The 21,192-nt window shown below is 49.3% G+C and overlaps 1 protein-coding gene across 1 annotated transcript in view; it reads left to right on the top strand.

Moving 5' to 3' along the window:
* The window catches only part of TECTA (tectorin alpha), a 65,759-nt gene that overhangs the window by 25,736 nt on the left and 18,831 nt on the right, over positions 1-21,192 (top strand). Inside the window, exons 10-12 of the mRNA XM_031443475.2 lie at positions 5,370-5,971; positions 12,872-13,433; positions 20,338-20,537. Coding sequence (XP_031299335.2) covers positions 5,370-5,971; positions 12,872-13,433; positions 20,338-20,537 — 1,364 coding nt within the window. The remainder of the gene's footprint in view (positions 1-5,369; positions 5,972-12,871; positions 13,434-20,337; positions 20,538-21,192) is intronic.

Raw genomic sequence — 21,192 nt, forward strand, 5'->3', positions numbered from 1 at the left:
CCTGGAGCAAGGACTGCCTCAACTGGACCACAGCTCCCATCCCTTCCCCACCAAGAAGATCTGCCCTAAACCAAGACCAGCCCCACCATTGAGATTCCATCCTTTATTTCTGTTTGTTTCTCTTCCATTATATTCCTTCCTAGCTAAAGGTGTTTATCTTTTAACTTTTTATTTTGAAACAACTTTGAAGTTACAGAAAAGCTGCAAGAATATCAATAGAGCTTTTACCCAAATGAACCTATTGTTAGCATTTTGCCCCATTTACCTTGTCATTCTCTTTCACTGTCTCTCCATTTGAAGGAAAGTTTCAGACATCATGCCACTTTTGTCCCTAAATGCTTAGGTGTGTATTTCTTTAGAAGCAGGATACTCATTTACAGTACAGCCCAGTTACTGCCCTTAGGAAATTTAACATTGATGCAATAACTTGACTCCCGTATTTCAATTTTGCCAGTTGACCCAGTAATGTCTTTTGTGGCTCTTCTCCCCATCCCAACCCCCAAAACAGGTCTAGTCTAGGACCACATATGGCATTTAGATGTCATGTGTCTTTGGTCTCTTTTTTTTTTTTTAACATTTTTTATTGAGTTATAGTCATTTTACAATGTTGTATCAAATTCCAGTGTAGAGCACAATTTTTCAATTATACTTGAACATACATATATTCATTCTCACATTTTTTTTTTTTGCTGTGAGCTACCACAAGATCTTGTATATATTTCCCTGTGCTATACAGTATAATCTCGTTTGTCTATTCTGCATATACCTGTCAGTATCTACAAATTTTGAACTCCCAGTCTGTCCCTTCCCACCCCCCGCCCCCTTGGCAACCACAAGTTTGTATTCCATGTCTATGAGTCTGTTTCTGTTTTGAATTTATGTTCATTTTTTTTTTCAGATTCCACATATGAGTGATCTCATATGGTATTTTTCTTTCTCTTTCTGGTTTACCTCACTTAGAATGACATTCTCTAGGAACATCCATGTTGCTGCAAATGGCATTATGTTGTCATTTTTATGGCTGAATAGTATTCCATTATATAAATATACCACATCTTCTTTATCCAGTCATCTGTTGATGGACATTTAGGCTGTCTCCATGTCTTGGCTATTGTAAATAGTGCTCCTGTGAATATTGGGGTGCAGGTGTCTTTTTGAAGTAGGGTTCCTTCTGGATATATGCCCAGGAGTGGGATTCCTGGGTCATATGGTAAGTCTATTCCTAGTCTTTTGAGGAGTCTCCATACTGTTTTCCACAGTGGCTGCACCAAACTGCATTCCCACCAGAAGTGTAGGAGGGTTCCCTTTTCTCCACAGCCTCTCCAGCTGGTCTCCTCTAATCTAGAACAATTCCTTAGCTTTCTTTGTCTTTTATGGTATTGTCATTTTTAGAGAATACAGGCTCCCTTCTTTTTAAATAGAATGTTTGGGTTTGACGTTTCCCCGGGACTGGGTTCTGCTGTACATCCCCGCCAGCCTCCTGCACAGGTGATGCTTGTTTTCCTCAGGGTATCACATCACATGCGGGGCACACTCTGTCCAGCCTCCTGTCATTGGTGACAGGCACGTTGATTCCCTGGTCGGGTGTTGTCAAGTGTTTCCACTCTATGGTCACTATGCTTTCATCTTGCAACTAATGAGCAATCTGTGGGGAGATACTTTAAGACCATGCAGCTTCCTGCTTGTCATCAAAATCCCCCTCCTCGATTTAGTGACCCTTGATGATTTTTGCTTGTATCAATTTTCAGCCTGATGATTATAGGCTGCCAGTTTCCAGCTCCTGAACTCTCTCCACCTGTACCCATCAGCAGATGTCATTTTATTGTAAACAAGAGCCCTCCCTTCTCTGCTGTCTGCCTGTCACATATCTATCATCCATCCATCCTTCCATCCATCCATCTATCTATCTCAATCATTCATTGATCTTATGAATGTGGACACACGGATTCCTGTTTTTTTTTTTTTCCAATGATTTATGTTTTATATTACATTTGGTAATTATTTCGGTGTTAAAATTATTCCAGATTTGGCCTGTGGGAGCCCCTTCTAGCTGCCTTCATGTCCTTTTGGCATGTCCTATGTCTGTCATTTTCTTACTTTCTGGATTAATAAGATGCTCCATATCATCTCTTAACCTTCCCTGCCCCACACTGGAATCAGCCATTCCTCCAAGAAGCCCTGATTCCTTTTGGTGGGGAGTGTTATTAGAAGTCAAGGTCTGAGTGAAGCTTACCCATTGCTGTTGGAGTATCTTTACTTTGCCTTCAAGCCCTTTTTATAGAAACATCTTAGATAGAGCTAAGAACTCATACCCACACACACACACGTATCCATACTTGTCTTTGTTTTAAATACAATGCTCTGGTTTCTGAGCATTGGAGGTTCACGGGGCATGTGGAGTGTCAACTCAGAGATGGGCGGTTATATCCCCAGTGACCTTAACCTTAATGGGGGAGGGATGAATAGCAGAATCTGTGAATTCTGAAGCTGGAATTCTGGGTACATGCTCTTTTCATAAAGCCAGCTATAGGGAGAGAGGATCCAAGGTTTCTATTAACCACTCCATCTGGGGGGACCTTACAGGGCTTTCCCAAAGCCTTCTCTTTAACCCACCTCCCACATTCTCTTCTATTCTATCTCCAGCTTATCTAAAATGATGTCTGTCCCTGCTCCTGCACTCAGCTTTCTAGTTACAGTTCCTTCACATCACGGGATTATGGAGTCAGCCCCAAACCAAATTCATTTTGTGGCCGGGCCATGTCTGTGCCGTCCTCTTAGACTATGACCTCCTACCCAGCAGGAAGTATTTCTGGATTGTTTTTGTATTGCACAGAGCATGGTTTGGTGGCATTGTGTATGCAAAGTAAGTGTGGCAGGATAGTAATGATTCCCTCTTTTCCTGGGTGGGGTGGTTGCTGAGAACAGCTTCTCCCCATTCCTCATTGGGGCGTACAGAGCTGGAGGAAGTGCCTTTTTTTAGAGAGTGATGTGGACAGAAGCAGTCAAGGGGTACATGGCTTCCTCAGGTGGAGGGCCAGGGCTCACATGTGCAAATTCCCCAGGATGTCCTGGCCAGACCCTCTGTATGTGGGTCTGGCGAGAAGGACTGGAGCGTGCACACTTCATTAATCTGTTGCAGCAAAGTGTGTTACAGCTCAGTGTTATAGCTCAGTTGTGACAGCAACCTGGATCCGGGCAAGAGACCAAGCAGCACTCAGTTGGAGAACTCAGATTTATTATGCCAGTGGGCCCAGGGCAGTTAACACTCCAGGATCTGGACCCCATCTGTAGGCTTACACAGCCTTTTATAGGCTACCAGTCTAGACTTTGCAACATTTTGTAACATCATATGCAAATAAGGTATAACAAAGGTGACTAATTAGGAACAAGCTTTGTAGAAATGGACCAATCAGGAATGAGGGAAATGGACCAATCAGGAGTAAGCTCCATGCAATGAAGCACTACAAATGGACCAATCAAGAGTTAGCTCAGGGAACCAATAGAATCTTAGGGGTAAGTTCCCATTTCCTAGAAGTAAGCTGTTTCAGAGTTTAAAAAGTGAGATAATGCCACTGGGCCAGGGAATGGGATGGTGCCGGCAGTAGAGTAGTGGCCCTGCCTGGGGGTCCTGCCGGTCTTTTTCATGGGGCTTCCCACCTCAAATCCAGTCTCCGAGTACTAAGGGGTTAATCTGGTCGGGGTCTCGCAGAGCGTGGATTGGATGGGGCAGCACCTGCACATCAGGAGCACGCTCTTCATTGGACCTGGAGGGAGACAACCACTGCTGCTGTGTTCAGATATTTTTAACCAGCTATTGTTGGCAGAGCCAGGCTGCCCAATTAAGTAATTTCAGAGGCATTTCAGGGGCCAGCGTAAGTTTTATTACTTCATGTCTGTATGTTCCAGACTTCCAGGCAAATTCAGACAACACGATAAGTCATCAAATGAGAGCCAGTCAAATAAGTCGTGTTATTTGCTGTCACCATAAACCTGCCGTCAGTGTTATTCATAATTTACAGACAAATGCGAGCATCCCTTTGTACAGACATATTTAATCGGTGCTGAGCAGCCTTCAACTAGTCAACAGAAGTGGAGACAGTCCTTTGGCCCAGAGGAAAGACTGGCTTTCAGTACCTAGTGTAAAACTGTTGAGTTGGTACTTGGGGCAAAGCTGTTACGGCCATGCAGTTTATTTCTCCGTCGTGTCCTTTGCGACCTTGGATTATAAAACCCTCTTAAGCAGTGGTAGTATGTATAAGATATAAAGAAAGCCTTAAAGGCAAGATCTTGATCCCACAGGAGACGGTGGAGACCTTCACAGATCCTTGGACTACACAGACTTGTAGGGAGAAGCCTTCTGGTCTCTTGGGTTTGTCCTCGCCCATGTCAAATTTTGACAAACTAAAATCATAAAGAGAAATGGGAAGGTTACACGGTAAGCCGCATGTGCTGTTATTTTCCGTGCTCTGCTTAGCGACTCAGAGACCGGCTCTATCAAGGAAGGCTTCCAGGAAGAAATGTGACTTGAAATGAAAAATGGAGACTGGGTGGGCTGTGACTTTGTGAAAGCCACACCGGTGTGGAAAGAGCGTGAGCAAAGGAGGTGGGGAGGTCCTTGCGCTGAGGGTGGTGAGGAAGCAGGAGAGGTCAGAGGGCACCAGGAGCAGAGGGATGAAAGACACGGGCAAAGTCTGGTTTGTAGAGTAAAAACATCTGCACAGAGCCTATCTGGAGTGGAAGGAGGTATAAGGGGGAAGGGCAGAGCATTTATTGAGACTCTACTGGGTACTCTGTGGGAACAGTGGTGCTAGGTGAGTATGCCCTTATTTAATGGAAAAAAAAAAAGAAACTGAGGCTTGGAGATGTTACCCCCAGGTCTCTATGGCCTCAAAACTCTGTTCCTTCCGGGACACTCTCTCTCCAGAGTCTTCAAGTCAGGAGACCTAGCGTTGGGAGATCAGGATTCGAATCTCCCGTACCTGTCGGCTGGATTAAGTCACTGAACTTCAGTTTCCTTATCTATAAGACAGGGGTGATGTGACTTTCCTTACCGTCCAGGTGGTTGAGAAAATTACACTAACATGCCCAGAACAGTGCCTGGCACAAGGCAGGGGCTCAGTACAGGCTCCTCATCTAAGCATCTTCTCCCTGAAAAGCCAAGTGCACTGGAGTAGCACAGGAGCGAGCCTCGATCACCCCAAGTGAGGATGGCGGTGGTGCTGGCCATGTGGCATTCACAGCTCACTGCTGTACAGATGAGTCACGTGCAGTGTATGCACACATGCACGCGCGCGCACACACGTGCATACACACTCTGTCTCTGACCTCTGTCCATTTCTCAAGCCTGTCTTCCCCTTGCTCACCCTCAGCCCTGGAGTGCCCGGAGAACAGCCATTTCGAGGAGTGCGTGACGTGTACGGAGACCTGTGAGACCCTGGCCCTGGGCCCCATCTGTGTGGACAGCTGCTCCGAGGGGTGTCAGTGTGACGAGGGCTACGCCTTGCTAGGCAGCCAGTGCGTCCCCCGGAGCGAGTGTGGCTGTAACTTTGAGGGGCACCAACTTGCCACCAACGAGACCTTCTGGGTGGACCTGGACTGCCAGATCTTCTGCTATTGCAACGGCACGGACAACAGCGTCCACTGCGAGACCCTGCCCTGCCAGGACGACGAGTACTGCGGGGAGGAGGGCGGCCTGTACCACTGCCTGGCCCGCACCCACGCCTCCTGCATTGTCGCAGGCTACGGCCACTACCTGACCTTCGATGGCTACCCCTTCGACTTCCAGACCAGCTGCCCGCTCATCCTGTGCACCTCAGGGAACAGGCCGAGCTCAGACACTTTCCCCAAGTTCACGGTCACAGCCAAGAACGAGGACCGGGACCCGTCGCTGGCCTTGTGGGTCAAGCAGGTGGACGTGGCAGTGTTTGGCTACAGCATCATGATTCACAGGGCCTACAAGCACACGGTGCTGGTGAGTAGTCATGGGCCAGACCCCAGGAAGGAGCTGTGGGGATGTGAGGACACGGCTCAGCGAGCCAGGCTGCGGCTGAATCAGGCAGGTCCAGATCCAAGGACAAGCGAGGGTGTTAGAGCAGGGAGGGGCCCTGGAGATTTCCCGTCCCTTTACTTACAGGTAAGGAAACTGTGCCTCCAGAGAGAAAAGTGGGCGGCTCAAATCAGAGGCAGCAAATTCAGAACAGGGGCAGCTCTAGGAAGGGTGACTTTCACAGCACAGCGGGGTGGGCTGGAGACGGTGCAGACCTAGATGGAGTCCCAGCTTGGCTGCCGCCGTGCGGCCTGCAACAGTCACTCCGTCTGTGTAGAATGGACGAGGCGCCTGTCAACAGTGCTGTTGTCCGATCTACTCCCTCCCCTCCTTTGAGATCAAAATATATGCCTGCTTGGCCTCCTTCCGCCTCTTCCAGTCCAGGATCCAGGAACTCAGGGATCTTGCCCGCATCTGGAGAGCTCAGGGGCGTCCTCCAATCTTCTGAGTTTTCCCCACCCTTTCACACCCTCGGCCATGAAGACCTGACAGCCACCGAGAGCTTCTGTGTTCGCATGGTGGAGGAGCTGACTTGGGGGGTCCACCTTTTACCACTGTCCTCCCTGGTCTGTGGCGTAATTTATCTCCAAAGAGGCTCCTCTTTATCATGTATATGCCCCCTTCCGAATTCTGAACTGTCACGGGCTTCCTCGGGCAGCTCTCCCCATCTCGTCCCTTCCTTAGGGTTTCCTTAACCCCCTTCTCCAACACAGGGAGGTTTCTGAGCTTCTTAACCTTTCAGGTTCACTGGACAACATGCCTTCTTAGCATCTAAGACAGAGTCTCCCTCTGCCTACTTTTCTTCCCTTTATTGGACATTTTACTTAAACTCTCCTGCTCGTTTCCCTCTGAGCTTCCCCTAACAGTTGGTTCCTCTATCGTCCAAGCATCAATCACACTGTATTTTTCCGTGATGTTCACGTCCACCTCACTCAGTACTAACTGTGGGCTTCTCGAAGGCAGGAACCACGCCTGGTTCACCTTTATGTCGAACGAATATACTGCACGTCGTGACACTCAAAGCATTTGTCAAACGAATGAAGGAGGCGACATAAGTCCTTTCCTCCAAGGTTCCTACGACTTTCATTTTGCTGCTGGCCACATCTTCAGCAATCTGAGAGAGGAAACTGCCACCAGGGCAAGTTAGGAGTATATCAGATGTGTTACTTTTAGCCACATAAGGTTCCCAGCAGATGTCTGGATAGTCAAAGCTGCTCATTACGATAACTTCTCTCTCCTTCATTTTCATCATCTGTGTCAGAACGAACGCATCAATCATTTTGCCCATGTGGCTGCATCGTATTTGTCCGTTTCTCCTCTGCTCCCCGTCTCATTGTATTTCCACCCTTAACATTTGTACATTTCGATGTTGTTCCTTAGCTCTGCGACATGCAGCATGCTTGCTCCCAACTTTCTACCTTTCAGGGTGTTTTTCTTCTATTAAAATATAATCTGTTCATGGGCCCGGTCTGTCCAGTGTACAATGAAGTCGTATTTTCTGCCTTGGGTTCCACACTCTGGGCGTCTAGGTGTGTGGACAGCTGAGGCTACCCGTGTTTTCCTACCCAGTTATTTTCACGTAGAGACATCAGATCCTCGCCAACACTTACTCTTTTTCCAGGGTCTCCCATCTCTCCTCGCTGGTTGCTGGTCCCACTGTCTCAACGGGTGTTTCCCTCCCTTTCCCTCCACTTTGAGGCCAAGGCCCTCGCGGATCAGCTCACCTTCTGGCACGTGTCCTGCTCGAGTCTCGCGAGATGCCACCATGGCTAAAGTCAAGCCGTGAGAACCACACAGCTGGTTTCCTCCTCCCACAAAGAGATGGAGAGGGAAGGGCGCGTTAGTCCTCAGTGCTGCCCTCACAAAGTATCATAGACTAGGTGGCTTAAAACAACAGAAACATATTTTCTCCCAAGTTGGAGGCTAGGAGTCCGAAATCAAGGCGTCAACAGGGCCACGCTCCCTATGGCGCTCTGGGGAAGCCCCAGCCCCAGGCCTCTCTCCTAGCTTTTGGTGGTTGTAGGTGACCTTTGGTTTGATCACGACTCCCATCTCTGCCTCCATCTCTACATGGCTTTTTTCCCTCTGTGTCCTCTGTCTCTCGGTGCCACATGTCTCTCTCCTTTTAAGGACACTAGTCATTGGATGGAGGGCCCGCCCTTTTCCAGGATGACCTCGTCTTAACTCGATTACATCTGCAAAGACCCTACTTCCAAATAAGGTCACATTCACGGGTACTGGGGGTTACGACTGCAACCTTTTTTTTTTTTCTTTTTTGGCAGGGGGACAAAATTCAACCCACAACAGGGGGTAATTAGAGAGTAATGGGTACCAAGGAGGGATTGATTAAAAGGGCTGAGGGGGACACTTTGCAGGGCCTGTCTTTCTGAATCACCAGATGTCCTATGTGCCCAAGCTGGGAGTAGAGTATAAAGCTTTCAAATCTCTGGCAGGAAGACCGAGTCCAGGACGCTTGGAAGATCTTTTCTTTGGGGGCCTGGGGGATGGATTTAGTGTTTACTCTGAATTATTAATATGCATTACAGGGTCTGCTTGTTCAATGATTTGCATTTGTTTTTCCCATGATGTTATTATTAGTCACCGTCTCTCCCTGAGAAGAATAACAGCCGTCACAGTGACAGCGTGCAGTGACGTGCCGGGCAAGACACGGCACAGGCCTGGGTCACTGCGGGTGCTCACAGAGACGGGAGTGACATGGAAGCGAATCCTCGGGACACTGGTCCTGCTGTGACTCTGACCTTTCCCTGCGTTAAGCAGTCCTGAGGACATGGGGAAAGCCACCGAGCCACAGGAAACGAGGGATAAATACACCCTCTGTGTACCAGACAGAGTGGCGGGGGTGAGCAATGGAAGACGAGCCACCCCTGGGCACTGCCGGAACCCCCATGTCAGCCATCCACGGCCAGAGCCCGATGGAGAGGGCCTCTCTCCTGCCACCTCCCCCAGGCTTTGGCACAGCCCGGTCCCACACGGTGCAGGAAAGGCTTTCGGGCCCCTCCCAGCTGGTGTCTTTCTCAGTTATTGCCAATCCCACGGCCATCAGAGAAGAGGGAGATTTGAGCATCACTCTGGTTCAATTTCGTTTGATGGGCTTATATTAATGCTTGCTCTGTGCCAGGCCCAGGGGGTAGAAACATGACACGTGGTTCTGTCTTAAGAGAACTCAGGGTCTAGTGGGAGACAGACGTGTTCGCAGGTAACGTGGATGTGATGTGAAGTCCCACAAAAGTGGGACATGGTGGGGTCATGAGAGAACCGATGCGGAGGGAAGCCTTTCAGGAAGGGATGACCGGGGGTGGATGCCAGGAGCGGAGCTCTGAAGGCATCCGTTAGCCAGGCCAGGAATGAGGCAAGGGCGTCCCGGGTAAAGGAAACCTCAGTGGAGACCCGGGAGGGTGTTGTGAGGGACCTCAGAACAGTGGCAGAGGCTGTCACAGCAGATCGGGACCAGTTGTCTAAAGAAAAGCTCTCCACTGAAAAGCTGGTGTGTGGCCTCATTTCCGACACTTTAATATTAGAAACACATTTCCCCGCACTCATCCCCTGCCCTGTTTTCCTCCTCTGCACCTGCATCCTTCATCCATCGAGTGCTGCTCCCTCACCAAACTCTCCCTCTGTGTCTCACTCACAGACAGACAGGGCAATGAGGCAGGGATGGAGGGGACATTCACAGGGCTTCACATACAGAGGGGCAGGCCTGTCTAGGTCAGAGATCTGCCTTTCCTGGGTTCTCCTGGGCAATGACAGGACTGGAATCCAGTTCCGTGGCCTCCCCAAGGTATCGCCTCCTGCTTGACACTCAGTAGCCAGGAATATAGAATTCGGGGCCACTCAGGAGGAAAGCTGAGGCAGAGCACGTGAGCCCCTGGGTGCACAGCCTTGAGTTTATGCGTGTGAGTCCCCACGGCATCGGCTTCCCTCGGTGACCTTGCACATCTGTGTTCTGTGCTTACATGGCACCCATGCGTCTGAGCCTCCCAGTTGAGAGAGTTGCGCTCACCAGGCGTGACCTCCTTTCTCCTCCTCCCCCCTCCTCCCTGTTGCTGAAATGCCCATTGCAGCGTCCTCCTGGCCTCCTCTCTTCCATGCAGAGGATGAGTCCTCCTTCTCCTCTCTGTGGCTACTCTCCACCCGCACCCTCTCTTTTCTGCCTTCTCAGGCTCCTGCCCGTCTGTCATTTCCTCCCCTGCTGTGTCTTGGGTCCGTCTCTTCACCCCATAAACATGTTCATTCTAAACCAAACCTTGACACCAATTCGGTCCCATCCATCTCCTCCCCTTTCTTACCAAACTCCTGGAGAGAGTCCTCTCTGCTTCTGTGTCTCTTATTTGCTATTTAACTTCTGCAGTCTAACCTCTGGTCTCTACACAGCTGAAGTTCTCTTATTAAGGTCACTGGTGACTTCTTCTTTTTTTTTTTTTTTTTTTGCAAAATGAATGGGTCTTTTTCAGACTCGATCTCATGGGACATTACATACGAGGCCTTCCAGACCCTCCCCATCTCTCCGTTTTTATCTCCCATCATCCCTAAGGCCACATTTTATGCTCCAGCAGCATTACATTGCTGTAATTCCTCACATCTATCAGGCTTTCCCTCTTCTCTTGGCCTTGGCTTGGGCTATGCCCTTTCCTTGGGATTCCCATTTCTTCGCTCTCATTCCTTCTCGACTGACCGATGCCACTCACCCTTCCGGCCCCGGGCCGGGCGTGAGCCCCAGCCGGCGTCCCTGACCCTGTCCCCCTGGCTGAGCCCGCTGCCTGCGCACTTATTTAGCGATATCGTTGCTTCTGTCGGACGCTGTTGTTATTACCTGTTTACGCACTTGCCTCTGCCACATGCCTGTGAGCGCCTGGGGGAAGAGCCCTGTGCTTTATTCCAGCATTTAGCACAGAGCTAGGTGCACAGTAGTGCCAAACTGATGGCTACTGGGTGAATGAGTGAATTCTGCCTGGACAGATATTCATAGAAAGGGAGATAGCTGAGCTGAAATTTGAAGTGTGAATACTGCCCCATAGAGTGGAGGGTGGGGGAAGGGCAACCTTGCTGTCTGGGTCAAGTTCCCTAGAGGTAGAGTCTGAGATGGGGATTCCTGGGAAAGTGAGGGAAGCACCAGGGGAAGAGAACTCAAGGATGTGGTCTCACCTGGACACCAGCTTCAGCCTGGGCCACCAGGCGCTCTGGTGCATGACCTGCACACACAGTTCGTCCCCTGTGTCAGTCAGTCGTTGGCCGAGGGCTGCCCTTAGGGTACGGGTAGGGCTGGAATGGGGGGTCACAACCTCCTGGGCCAAATGCCTCCCATTTGGCCAAGACCAGCTGAGAGCTATCATTGACTGACAAACACAATGCAGAGGATGGGATCTTGGGTGGGACACAGATAGCACCATCACACCCATGCCAAAGGGAGTGTCCCAGTGGAATGGTGCAGCTTCGTCCACTTGGGGAAAGCCACGTGCGAGGTAGCGCTGGAGTGGAGGAATACGTGGGTTGGGTCTGGGAGGCCTGTGGGATGTGCTAAGTGTATCACACTTTTTATTCAAGCTGTGGAGAGGGTTTTAAGTATTGAATCAATTGCTTTCGATTGCATTTAAAAGTACTGGAGACGCACAGGGAGTGAATGGAGGGGCGGGGCAGTACCAGGTGGGCAGGCCGGTTAGGAGAAGATTCAATAGTCAAGGTGGGAGGTGATGAGAGTCTGAACCAAGGTGGTGGCAGTGGGGCTGGGAGGGGTGTCAGATGGGAGAGAGATGAAGGTCAGGGGGGAAGGTGTTTCCGGTCAGAGAGCAACCTTAGACCAGCTCGTAGGCAGCCACCTTCTTCTCGCACACTTCTCGCACAACTGTCTCTGACTTCCGTTATGCACTCACCCAGGGGCTGTCTGAATCAAAACGGTGCAAGGGCCACACAGTGCTGGAGTTTTACATTAAGGGGTCTCCTGGTTTTCTGAATTAAAAATCTGTGAAAGGAAACACAGCAGGTGCCCTCTGTGTGAGGCACTGTGCTGGGCGCCCAACTGGTCACGAGGAGAGAGTGATACACAGATCGATAAGGTGTGATTCCTGCCCTCAAGTCACTGCTAATCTTGCAGATGAGACAGAGGTGTAGACAGCCAGCCGTCACGTAAGGGAGATGTGATGGGTGCTCCCATAGCAGTGAACACGTGCTGGATCTTGGCCGAAGGTGCAGACGAACACAAGAGAAGTGTAAATAACATGTTCTGGTTGCCCAGACGAGGGAGGGATCAAATCGGACCGCAGGCTCCGAAAATCTTGCTTTCTAGAAGAGGCGACATCTGAGCAGGGTCTGGAGGATGAGAAGGACGTTGGCCCGGGAGGACTGGCATCCTCGGCAGAGGGACCTGCAAAGTCAAGTCATTCTTCAGGAAAAAGAAAGTCCTAATGGAATGAATAAATTGGGGCTTGTCTGAAATAAACCCACAGTAGAACTGGAATTAGAAACACAAAAGAGTTCGAGGTTTTGGTATTTCAGTCTAAACTTTAATTGAATTCTTATTACCCTCTCATTACCTTGGAGAAAACGGTTTGAACTCCTGGGGGAAATAATGCTATAAACAGAAGGCACTGAAATAAATAGGTAGATTAGTGTACAAAGGATAGTCATTCAAGTCTGTTCAAATCTTAATAATAATAGTTGACTGACAGAAACAACACTAAATGCAAAGATCGTGTTCAACCTGCTCCAGCTCCCCCGGGGCTGCGTCTCCGGGCTGATCATTAGAAGAGCTGGGGGACTGCTGGGCCAGCTCAACTCTGTTTCTCTACGCCAACCCTCTTTCTCTCGCAGGTCAACAGTGAACGGCTCTATCTGCCCCTGAAGCTGGGACAAGGGAAGATAAACATCTTTTCCTTTGGCTTCCACGTGGTGCTGGAAACCGATTTCGGCCTGAAGGTTGTGTATGACTGGAAGACCTTCCTGTCCATCACGGTCCCCCGGGCCATGCAGAATAGCACCTACGGCCTGTGCGGCCGCTATAATGGCAACCCCGATGACGATCTGGAGATGCCCATGGGGCTGCTGGCCTCCAGCGTCAACGAGTTCGGACAGAGCTGGGCGAGGCGGGACACCTTCTGCCAGGTTGGCTGTGGCGACCGCTGCCCGTCCTGTGCCAAGGTGGAAGCTTTCTCCAAAGTGCAGCAGCTGTGCAGCCTGATCCCCAGCCAGAACGCGGGCTTCACCAGGTGCCACAGCAAGGTCAACCCCACCTTCTTCTACAAGAACTGCCTGTTTGACGCTTGCATCGACGGGGGCGCCGTGCAGACCGCCTGCAGCTGGCTGCAGAACTACGCCAGCACCTGCCAGACCCAGGGGATCGCCGTGACGGGCTGGAGGAATTACACACCCTGCTGTGAGTCCTTCCCTCATCTCTCCTTGCTTCTTGGTCGGTGTGGGCAGGCCGGTCACCCAGCTCTGTAGAAGTCAGAGCAGACTGAGTGGGGCAATTTAAGGGTACACACTTTGGAATTGCGTTTGTTATCTGAAACAAGATGTCTAACCTCCCAGAGCCTCCATTATCTTATCTATAAAATGGGGTTAATACCATTTATTTCATGTATTCCTCTGAGGATGAAATAAGATCATGTCTGTGAAGCACAGAGCATTTGGACTCCGAAAGGGCACAGTAAGATTCTAACAAAGGACTAATGGGGGAAGAGTGAGTGAGTGAGTGGCTTAGTTAGTTAGTTCTAGAACCTCACAGACCCTTCATTGCACTGATAATTTATACACTTTCTCTTAGTGTGTTATTCTATTTGACACATATATGTCGTGTATCAGTCTTTGCATGGATGAAATACAGCAGAATGTTAAAAGCGTTGGAAAAAGAATTAGATACACCTGAAATTAACACCAATCTTTCCCGTCAACTGTATTTCAATGAAAAAAAAAGAAAAAAGCAAAAGAATAGAGCTCCCGGATTCTAGCTTGGATCAGTTTGACCTTGAAGCAGTTCGCTTTCCCTCCCGTGTTCTTAGGACCTCCCCCAGCCCCCGCCCCACACCCTCTGTGCTACAGAAACGGCGTTGAGGGGATCAGATGGAAAGCCCAGCACACTCCGTGCATGTTAAGTGAGGTCGTTGCTGTCCTCATGGCTTGCTCTGAGCCAAGCCCAGTGCTACACACTTTATCAACATTATCTCCTCAATAACCCAATTAGGGAGAAGCTGAGACTCAGAGGGGTTTAGTAACTCAGTGGCAAAGTCAGTTTGACCTTCCAGCCCCAGAGCGCCTACTCCCAACCCATCCACTCTACTGGTGCACTACGGGCTGGAAGAATTTGCCTGCATTCAGCACATCACAATAGGAAAAATGGGCAAGAGAAACCACTACTGGTCTTTGGCCAATCTGCCTTGGTCTGTTTTCCCATCTCAATCTCATTAGCTATAGCACATTTCTTTTAGGCCTAACTGTATGAAAAAGGCTCCAAATGGATGCTGAATGCAAAGAGCGCTACATAAGTGATCCAGCAGGGGTCCTGGAGAATAAACTCCCTTTTTCCATCCTGGAAAAGGGAGGTTTGCATGAAAAAACAGAAACAGTGCTGTCGTTTAATGCTCACACGGTTAGTTGAAATTCCGCGTCATTGGAGTCATGTAGATTGGGAGGGGAGGGTGGGAGGAAAAGGGAGGGGGAGGAAAAAGGTGCCTTTCAGCCAGGCTCAGTCCCTGAGCACGGGGCTGGGGAGAGCCATGCCAGCAGGAGTGACTGTCCAGACTAATTGGCCTCTGGTGACTTCAGGAAAATAAATAACGCCTATAAAAAAAAAGTCAGGGTCTGGATATATCCCCAGAGCTACTCTGGATTCACCGGGGTGAGCATAGTGGGGTGAGAGAACTTGCTTTCCTCTCAGTCAGAAAACCAGGCTCGGGACCCAGTTTTCGCAAGGAGACCCTGCCTGCTGCCTCTGGAGACCTGCCGCGGAGAGGGCCCTCTTTTCCCGCAGCGACGCCACGGTGGCTGTTCCGCTCTCTGGCACGGCGGGGGTGGGGCCAGGGGACAGCGCAGGCCAGAAGTCATTGCCTCCAGCTGCAGTGGGCAGGGAAATCACCAGGGAGAACTGGCTTCAGAGGCGGCTCATGCCAGGAACTCTCACCTTAAGTTATGGGTATTGATTTTTGTCCCCTGTGGGAAGGAAGAGGAATCAAGTAAGTAAACCGTCCTGACCTTACTTTTGAGGAAGAAGGTCCCCTACTTCTGTGGAGCGATAGGGCTGAAACTGGAGCAGGATGGGGAACAGTTTGGGAAACGGAGACCCTTCGCACAGGGTATGAAGACCATTTTTCTTATCCTCCTGTCCCCTCCACTAGCAGCCTGTCCTCTCCCCTCCTCACAGTCCTGTCCAGACTTTGGTTGCCTCCTCTGTACACGGTCGCGGGCAGCTCTATCCAAGGCACTCAGAGCAGAGTCTGTCCCGCCTCACCCTGGGCCGTGGGTCCCCTTCCTGCCTGGGCCACCCGTCCTCACCACAAGAGGGACAGAGCCTCCCCTACCTTGGCATTTCAGGATGGGGCAGAGATCCAAAAGACAGTGCCTGAAGAGGTGGTGGTGGTGACTGGCAAAAAGAAAAGCTAAAATAAGAGAAAAAAAAATTATACTTTGAATTATACTTTGTGTGGGTGGAGAGGGGGACTGGACACAGTTGGAGGCAGCTCAGTTTTCCATTTTGAATTTCAGAAGCGGAGAAAAGCTGCGGGAGACTGAGTCTTAACTCAGCCGCTCCATCCGAGAGGTCGGTGACCATGGAGAGGCTGTCTTGAATACTGCTGTTCGTAACCATATTTGACATGATGTTAACCTCCGGGAAGTGGGGACAGGACTGGCACCTCCCGGCCCCACCCCCCACTGAGAATTAGTTCCATACCCTCACGTTGAGATACGAGAATGGTGTTTGCAAGAGAAAAGAGGTTAAACCAGAAGTGCCTGTTAAACGTTTGCTTTATTGGTAACAAGGGAGAATGCTGTTGGTTTTCAATGATATTGGCTGTTCCTATCAATGGGATAATTTATTACTCAATTACCTTATTTGCAAATGCATTGGAAAACTCCTCCACCCAAGTTGAACAAATAGGCTTGGGGGAAATGGGAGGCCGAGTGTCTTAATTACTAACCCCTCCTTAAAATTCCTTCAGCTGAATCTGTCATCCTTTCAGTCCCTTAATGGGGGACTTGAATTAAAGCTCTGGATGGTGAGGGTACAGTGAGAGAAGATAACAGATGCAGGTGACAGGCACTTAGCTCCGACTGTGCGCCAGGCACTGAGTCCTCCCTCGTTTCCTCCTGTGACTTTCCAGCAGCCCAGTCAAGTAGGCACTGTTAACAGCCTCGTTCTCTAGAGGAGGAAACCAATGCTCGGAGAAATTCAGTAACTTTCCAAGGAAAGTGGTTTGGGTAAGTTGGAAGGTGGCCCCAGCGACGGTGCTCCCCCCACTGTGCAGTGCTGGTCAGGCCAGGGGCCCCGGGGAGCTGGGGAGCTCCTGGCTTTGTAGGATCAGGTCTAGGGAGGCTGGGAGGCAACTTCCCACCTCGGCGGGTCATTGTGAGAATTAAGTGTGACAATGTCTCAGAGCCCGAGCCGCCGGGTGCCGAACACCTGGGGAGCGGTCAGCCGAGGGGCAGTATCGTGGCCATTTTTCCTTTTTGCTACTTCAGCGTCCTGGGTCCAAGGGCTGGGAGTTAGGGGGTTTCTCACATACTTCTCTGCGAACCCAATAAATTCTAGTTGAATAACTAAAAAATCCTATTACTACTGCTATAACACAAGGGATCCTTGAGGTACCAGGCGCTGTACTGGAAGCTTTGCCAAATCAGACCTCGTTTTATCTTAACAACTGCTCGATGGGGCAGGTGTTAGTATCCCCATTTTACAGACGAGGAAGCAGCAGACAATTAGAGAGGGTACGTCATCTGCCCAAGGCGACACTGCTAGTTAGTGCAGTGAGCTGGGGCTCAAACCAGGGCAGTCTGATTCCAAAGCCCCCCTCAGCTCTACTGCATTGCTGCATTTCTCTTCAGAGGGACTGGTGCATTCTGCCCACCTGGGGCACACAGGCCCCATCCGTCCACTGGCCGCGGCAAGAGACACATTTATAACCATGACAGAAATCCAGGTGCAGAGCTGTCACCGTTCACAGCTCTTCGTGCTTCACTAGGGTGGAAAAAACTCAGAATCAGGAACTTAGAAGTTTGTTTTCAAGAATCAAATATTGATTGATGACCTGTCGTATTCTCAGGACTGTTTTGGGTGGGGTCATGGGAGATTCAGAAATATAAAATATGGAGTTTATTGTCCCGTTGGCAAAATAGCATACTCGAAACAACAGTGGACATCTCCAGACTGGCAGTGTATCTTCCCAGATACACCCAGATATATTGTAGAGCTTCAGGAATTAAAACTGGCACATGCACAGAAAAACCAACCAGTGGACAGATGAGAAAGTCTAGAAATAGGTCCACACACTAAAGAGAAAATAGGATACAGTGAAGCTGGCATTTCAATCCCTGAGAAAATGTATTATTCAATAAAGAGCCGACCAGCAGAGGGAAAACAGCTAAACCCTTCTTTCATTTCCTCACTCAAAATAAAGTCCAGACAGAACCAAGATAAAACATAAACGTTTAAATTATAAAGCTTCTAGAAGAAAACAAAGGAGTATTTTTGGTAACCTTGCAGTAAAGAGGGTCTTTCTAAGCAAAACACTCAAAGCCATAAGGGAAAATCTGATAAATCTGACCATTTAAATTTTTAAATTTCTACACGGCAAAAACAAATGGACCGGAAAAAAAAGAAGGAAGAAGCAGCAAGTGATAAATATTTTTTAACATGTCACAGACAAAAGCCTATTTTTAATTTATAAAGAGCTTTTACAATTTAATAAGAAAAAGTTCAACAAGCAAAATGTGCAAGGGACAGTTCACAGAATAAGATACAAATGGATTACAAACAAATGAAAAGATAATCAACCTTACATAGAATGCAAATGACATAGGGACGCAGCAGAAACAGCATCAAAATTTTGTTCTGGTGGTAAAATACACATAACATAACATAAAAGTTACTATCTTAATCATTTTTAAGGGTACAGTTCAGTGGCATTAAGTACATTCATATTGCTGTGCAACCATCACCACCATCCATCTCCAGAACTCTTCATCTTGCAAAACTGAAACTCTGTACCCATTAAATAACTTGGCATTTCCATAATATTCCAATAATGCTCCACCCCTGCCTGCCCCAGCGCCTGGCAACCGATATTCTGTCTTTATGAACTTAACTACTTTAGATACCTCATATAAGTGGAATGATACAGTGTTTGTCTTTTTGTGGGTGGTTTATTTCACTTAGCATCATGTCCTCAAGGTTCATCCATGTTGTAGTATATTGCAGATTTTCCTTCCTTTTTAAGGCTGAATAATATTCCATTATATGTATAGATCACATTTTTCTTATCCATTCATTCACTGATGGACACTTGAATTGCTTCCACGGTTTAGCTATTGTGAATAGTGCTGCTATGGCAACGAGTGTATAAATATCTCCTTGAGATACTTCTTTCAAATCTTTTGAGTATATACCCAGGAGTGGAATTGCTGTGTCATATGGTAATTCTATTTTTAACTTTTTGAGGAGCTACCATACTGTTTTCCACAGTAGCTGTACCATTTTACATTTCTACCAACGGTGCACAGGGTTTCAATTTCTCCATATCTTTGGCAGCACTTGTTATTTTCTGTTGCTTTTTTTAAAATTCTATTGATAGTAGCCATCTTAATGGGTATGTGGTGATACCGTATTGGACTTTTGGTTTCCCTGATGATTAGTGATGTCGATTTGCATGTGCTTATTGACCATTCATACATCTTCTTTGGAGAAATGTCTGTTCAAGTCCTTCGCTCATTTTTGAATCAGGTTGTTTTTGTGGTTCATTTTTAGATGTTCTCTATATAGCCTGGTTAGTGATCCCTTATAGATACAGCATGTAACTTTTCGTATTTCCAAGGACCAGAAAGTTTAGTGATAAATAACCAGTGGGGATGTGGGAAAGCAAACCTCCTCATACAGCCCTGGTAGGAGGAGACGCCAACACAGCCTCTTTAGAGGGCAGCTGGGTTACATCCATCAAAACCTTAAATGCACACACCCTCTGACCCAGTAATTCCGCTTCCAGGAATTTATCGCATTGATTCACTCACTCACGAGGGCAAAGATATCCGTACAAAGATGTTCACCGCAGCAGCGTCAGAAACACGTAAGACACACACACCACACAGCAGTGCACACAGAACAATTCAAGGCTAAATGGTACAGAGGAGAAATCCCTACATGGTAGTAATTGTGCTTCTCTGTATACATTGATTAAAATAATAGTTTGTGTAAAACTTTTAAGCAAACCTGTCTTCAATGACTGGCTAACACTCACTGAACCCTTAGGTGCGAAGCACTGTTCTAAGCACACAGACTCATTCAGTCCCTCCCAACAAGCCATGAATGGTGCCGCAGGCATCTGCATTGTATGGACCAGGAGCTGAGGCCCAGGGACGCTAGGTGACGGCTCTGGTCTCCCACAGCTGGCTCCAGAGCCCACCTCTGAACCAGGACCCCCACTGCCTTCCATAAAAGCACCTGCCCGCATTCAAAAACCACAGAGCATAGCTGACTGTGTCAGCGTGGGTCAGTCCATACACACATGCACACACAGTGCCCGTTTGCTACCTCAGAAATCCAGGGGCTCAGGGGCTTGTTTATAAACTACTGGTTTGTATTTCTTGCTGCCTGTGGGAATTCTGAGTTGGTATTGATGTAAGAGTAGGGAGCTTCTCAAATACCGGGGCCTCCATTGGGACGTGAAGAATGGGGAACTTGGATAGGCTGGGAGGAGAAAAAGGGGGCCCACAGGAGGGATCAACACGAGTGTAGACCTAAAGGCAGGAGTGAGTGTGGGGCGCCCCAGGAGGCCGTCAGGTGACCCACTGGAGTCAAGATGAGTGTTGGGAGGTGGGTTTAAGGCAACAGGTTAGACAGAGCCTCAGAAAAGAAGGCAAAGGAGCGGACAAAGATGGTGTGAGGGACCTCGTGACAAGTGACAGCGACAAGTCAGAGAGGCTTTGCACAGGCAGAGCGCGCAGTAACGGGGATGTGACGAGGCTTACTCCGCGCCAGGCCCCGCCTCCCCAGGTTGGGGAGCGACAGCCCTGAGGCCTGATCCCCGTCCGGGTCCCGGTGATGGCAGGGTCTTGACTCGTGTCTCCCGTTCCAGCCGTCACCTGCCCTCCCAACAGCCACTACGAGAGCTGCGTGAGCGTCTGCCAGCCCCGCTGCGCCGCCATCCGCCTGAAGAGCGACTGCAACCACTATTGCGTGGAGGGCTGCCAGTGCGACGCGGGCTATGTCCTGGACGGCAGGCGCTGCATCCTGCCCCACAGCTGCGGCTGCTACTCCGACGGCAAGTACTACGAGGTAGGGCTGCCCCGCCGCCGGCTCCTCCAGACCCCACAGGCTGGGCGCGGCCCCCCCCCCCCCCCCGCCTTCCCACCTGCTTGGGAAGACGGTGGGGTGTATTCATGGGGAGGGGGACGGGGCTGCAGAGCATCTGGAACCCAGATCCCGGCTCTGGACACGCGTTTGCGTCCCTTTCCTCCCCTCCTCGCTGGCATTTGCGTTTCTCCTCCATGCCCTTCTCTAGGCCCCTTCCATTTCCTCTCCTGTAAGTCTTCCTTTGAAAGTTTCTGATGGGGCTACTGTTTGGAAAGATGATGGCGGGGAAGCTGACATTCGTTGCTGTCTTCGCTAAGGACATTTTTAACGGGAAAATATGGAGCTTGAGGCTGAGAGGAGTGGCTTTCCTGTCTTCTGGCTGTTGAAGCTCCATGAGCGGGAGTGAGGGCTACCATCTCCAGGCGTGTCCTCTGTCACTCTGGTACAGTCCCCAGAGAGTTCTGTCCACATCGCTTAATGCTGTGTCCCTACATCCTACCCTCTGCTTCTCTCTCTTTGGTGGCTTAATGTAGAGCTGATGAAAATGCCCTCCTTAGATGGCACTGAGTGAAACATACTAGCTCGTGAAATCATTTACTTCTCTGCCCTGCAATCTTTCTGTGCTGTAATACTAAAC

This window comes from Camelus dromedarius, chromosome 34 (assembly GCF_036321535.1).
Source record: "Camelus dromedarius isolate mCamDro1 chromosome 34, mCamDro1.pat, whole genome shotgun sequence".
NCBI classification, from domain to species: domain Eukaryota; kingdom Metazoa; phylum Chordata; class Mammalia; order Artiodactyla; family Camelidae; genus Camelus; species Camelus dromedarius.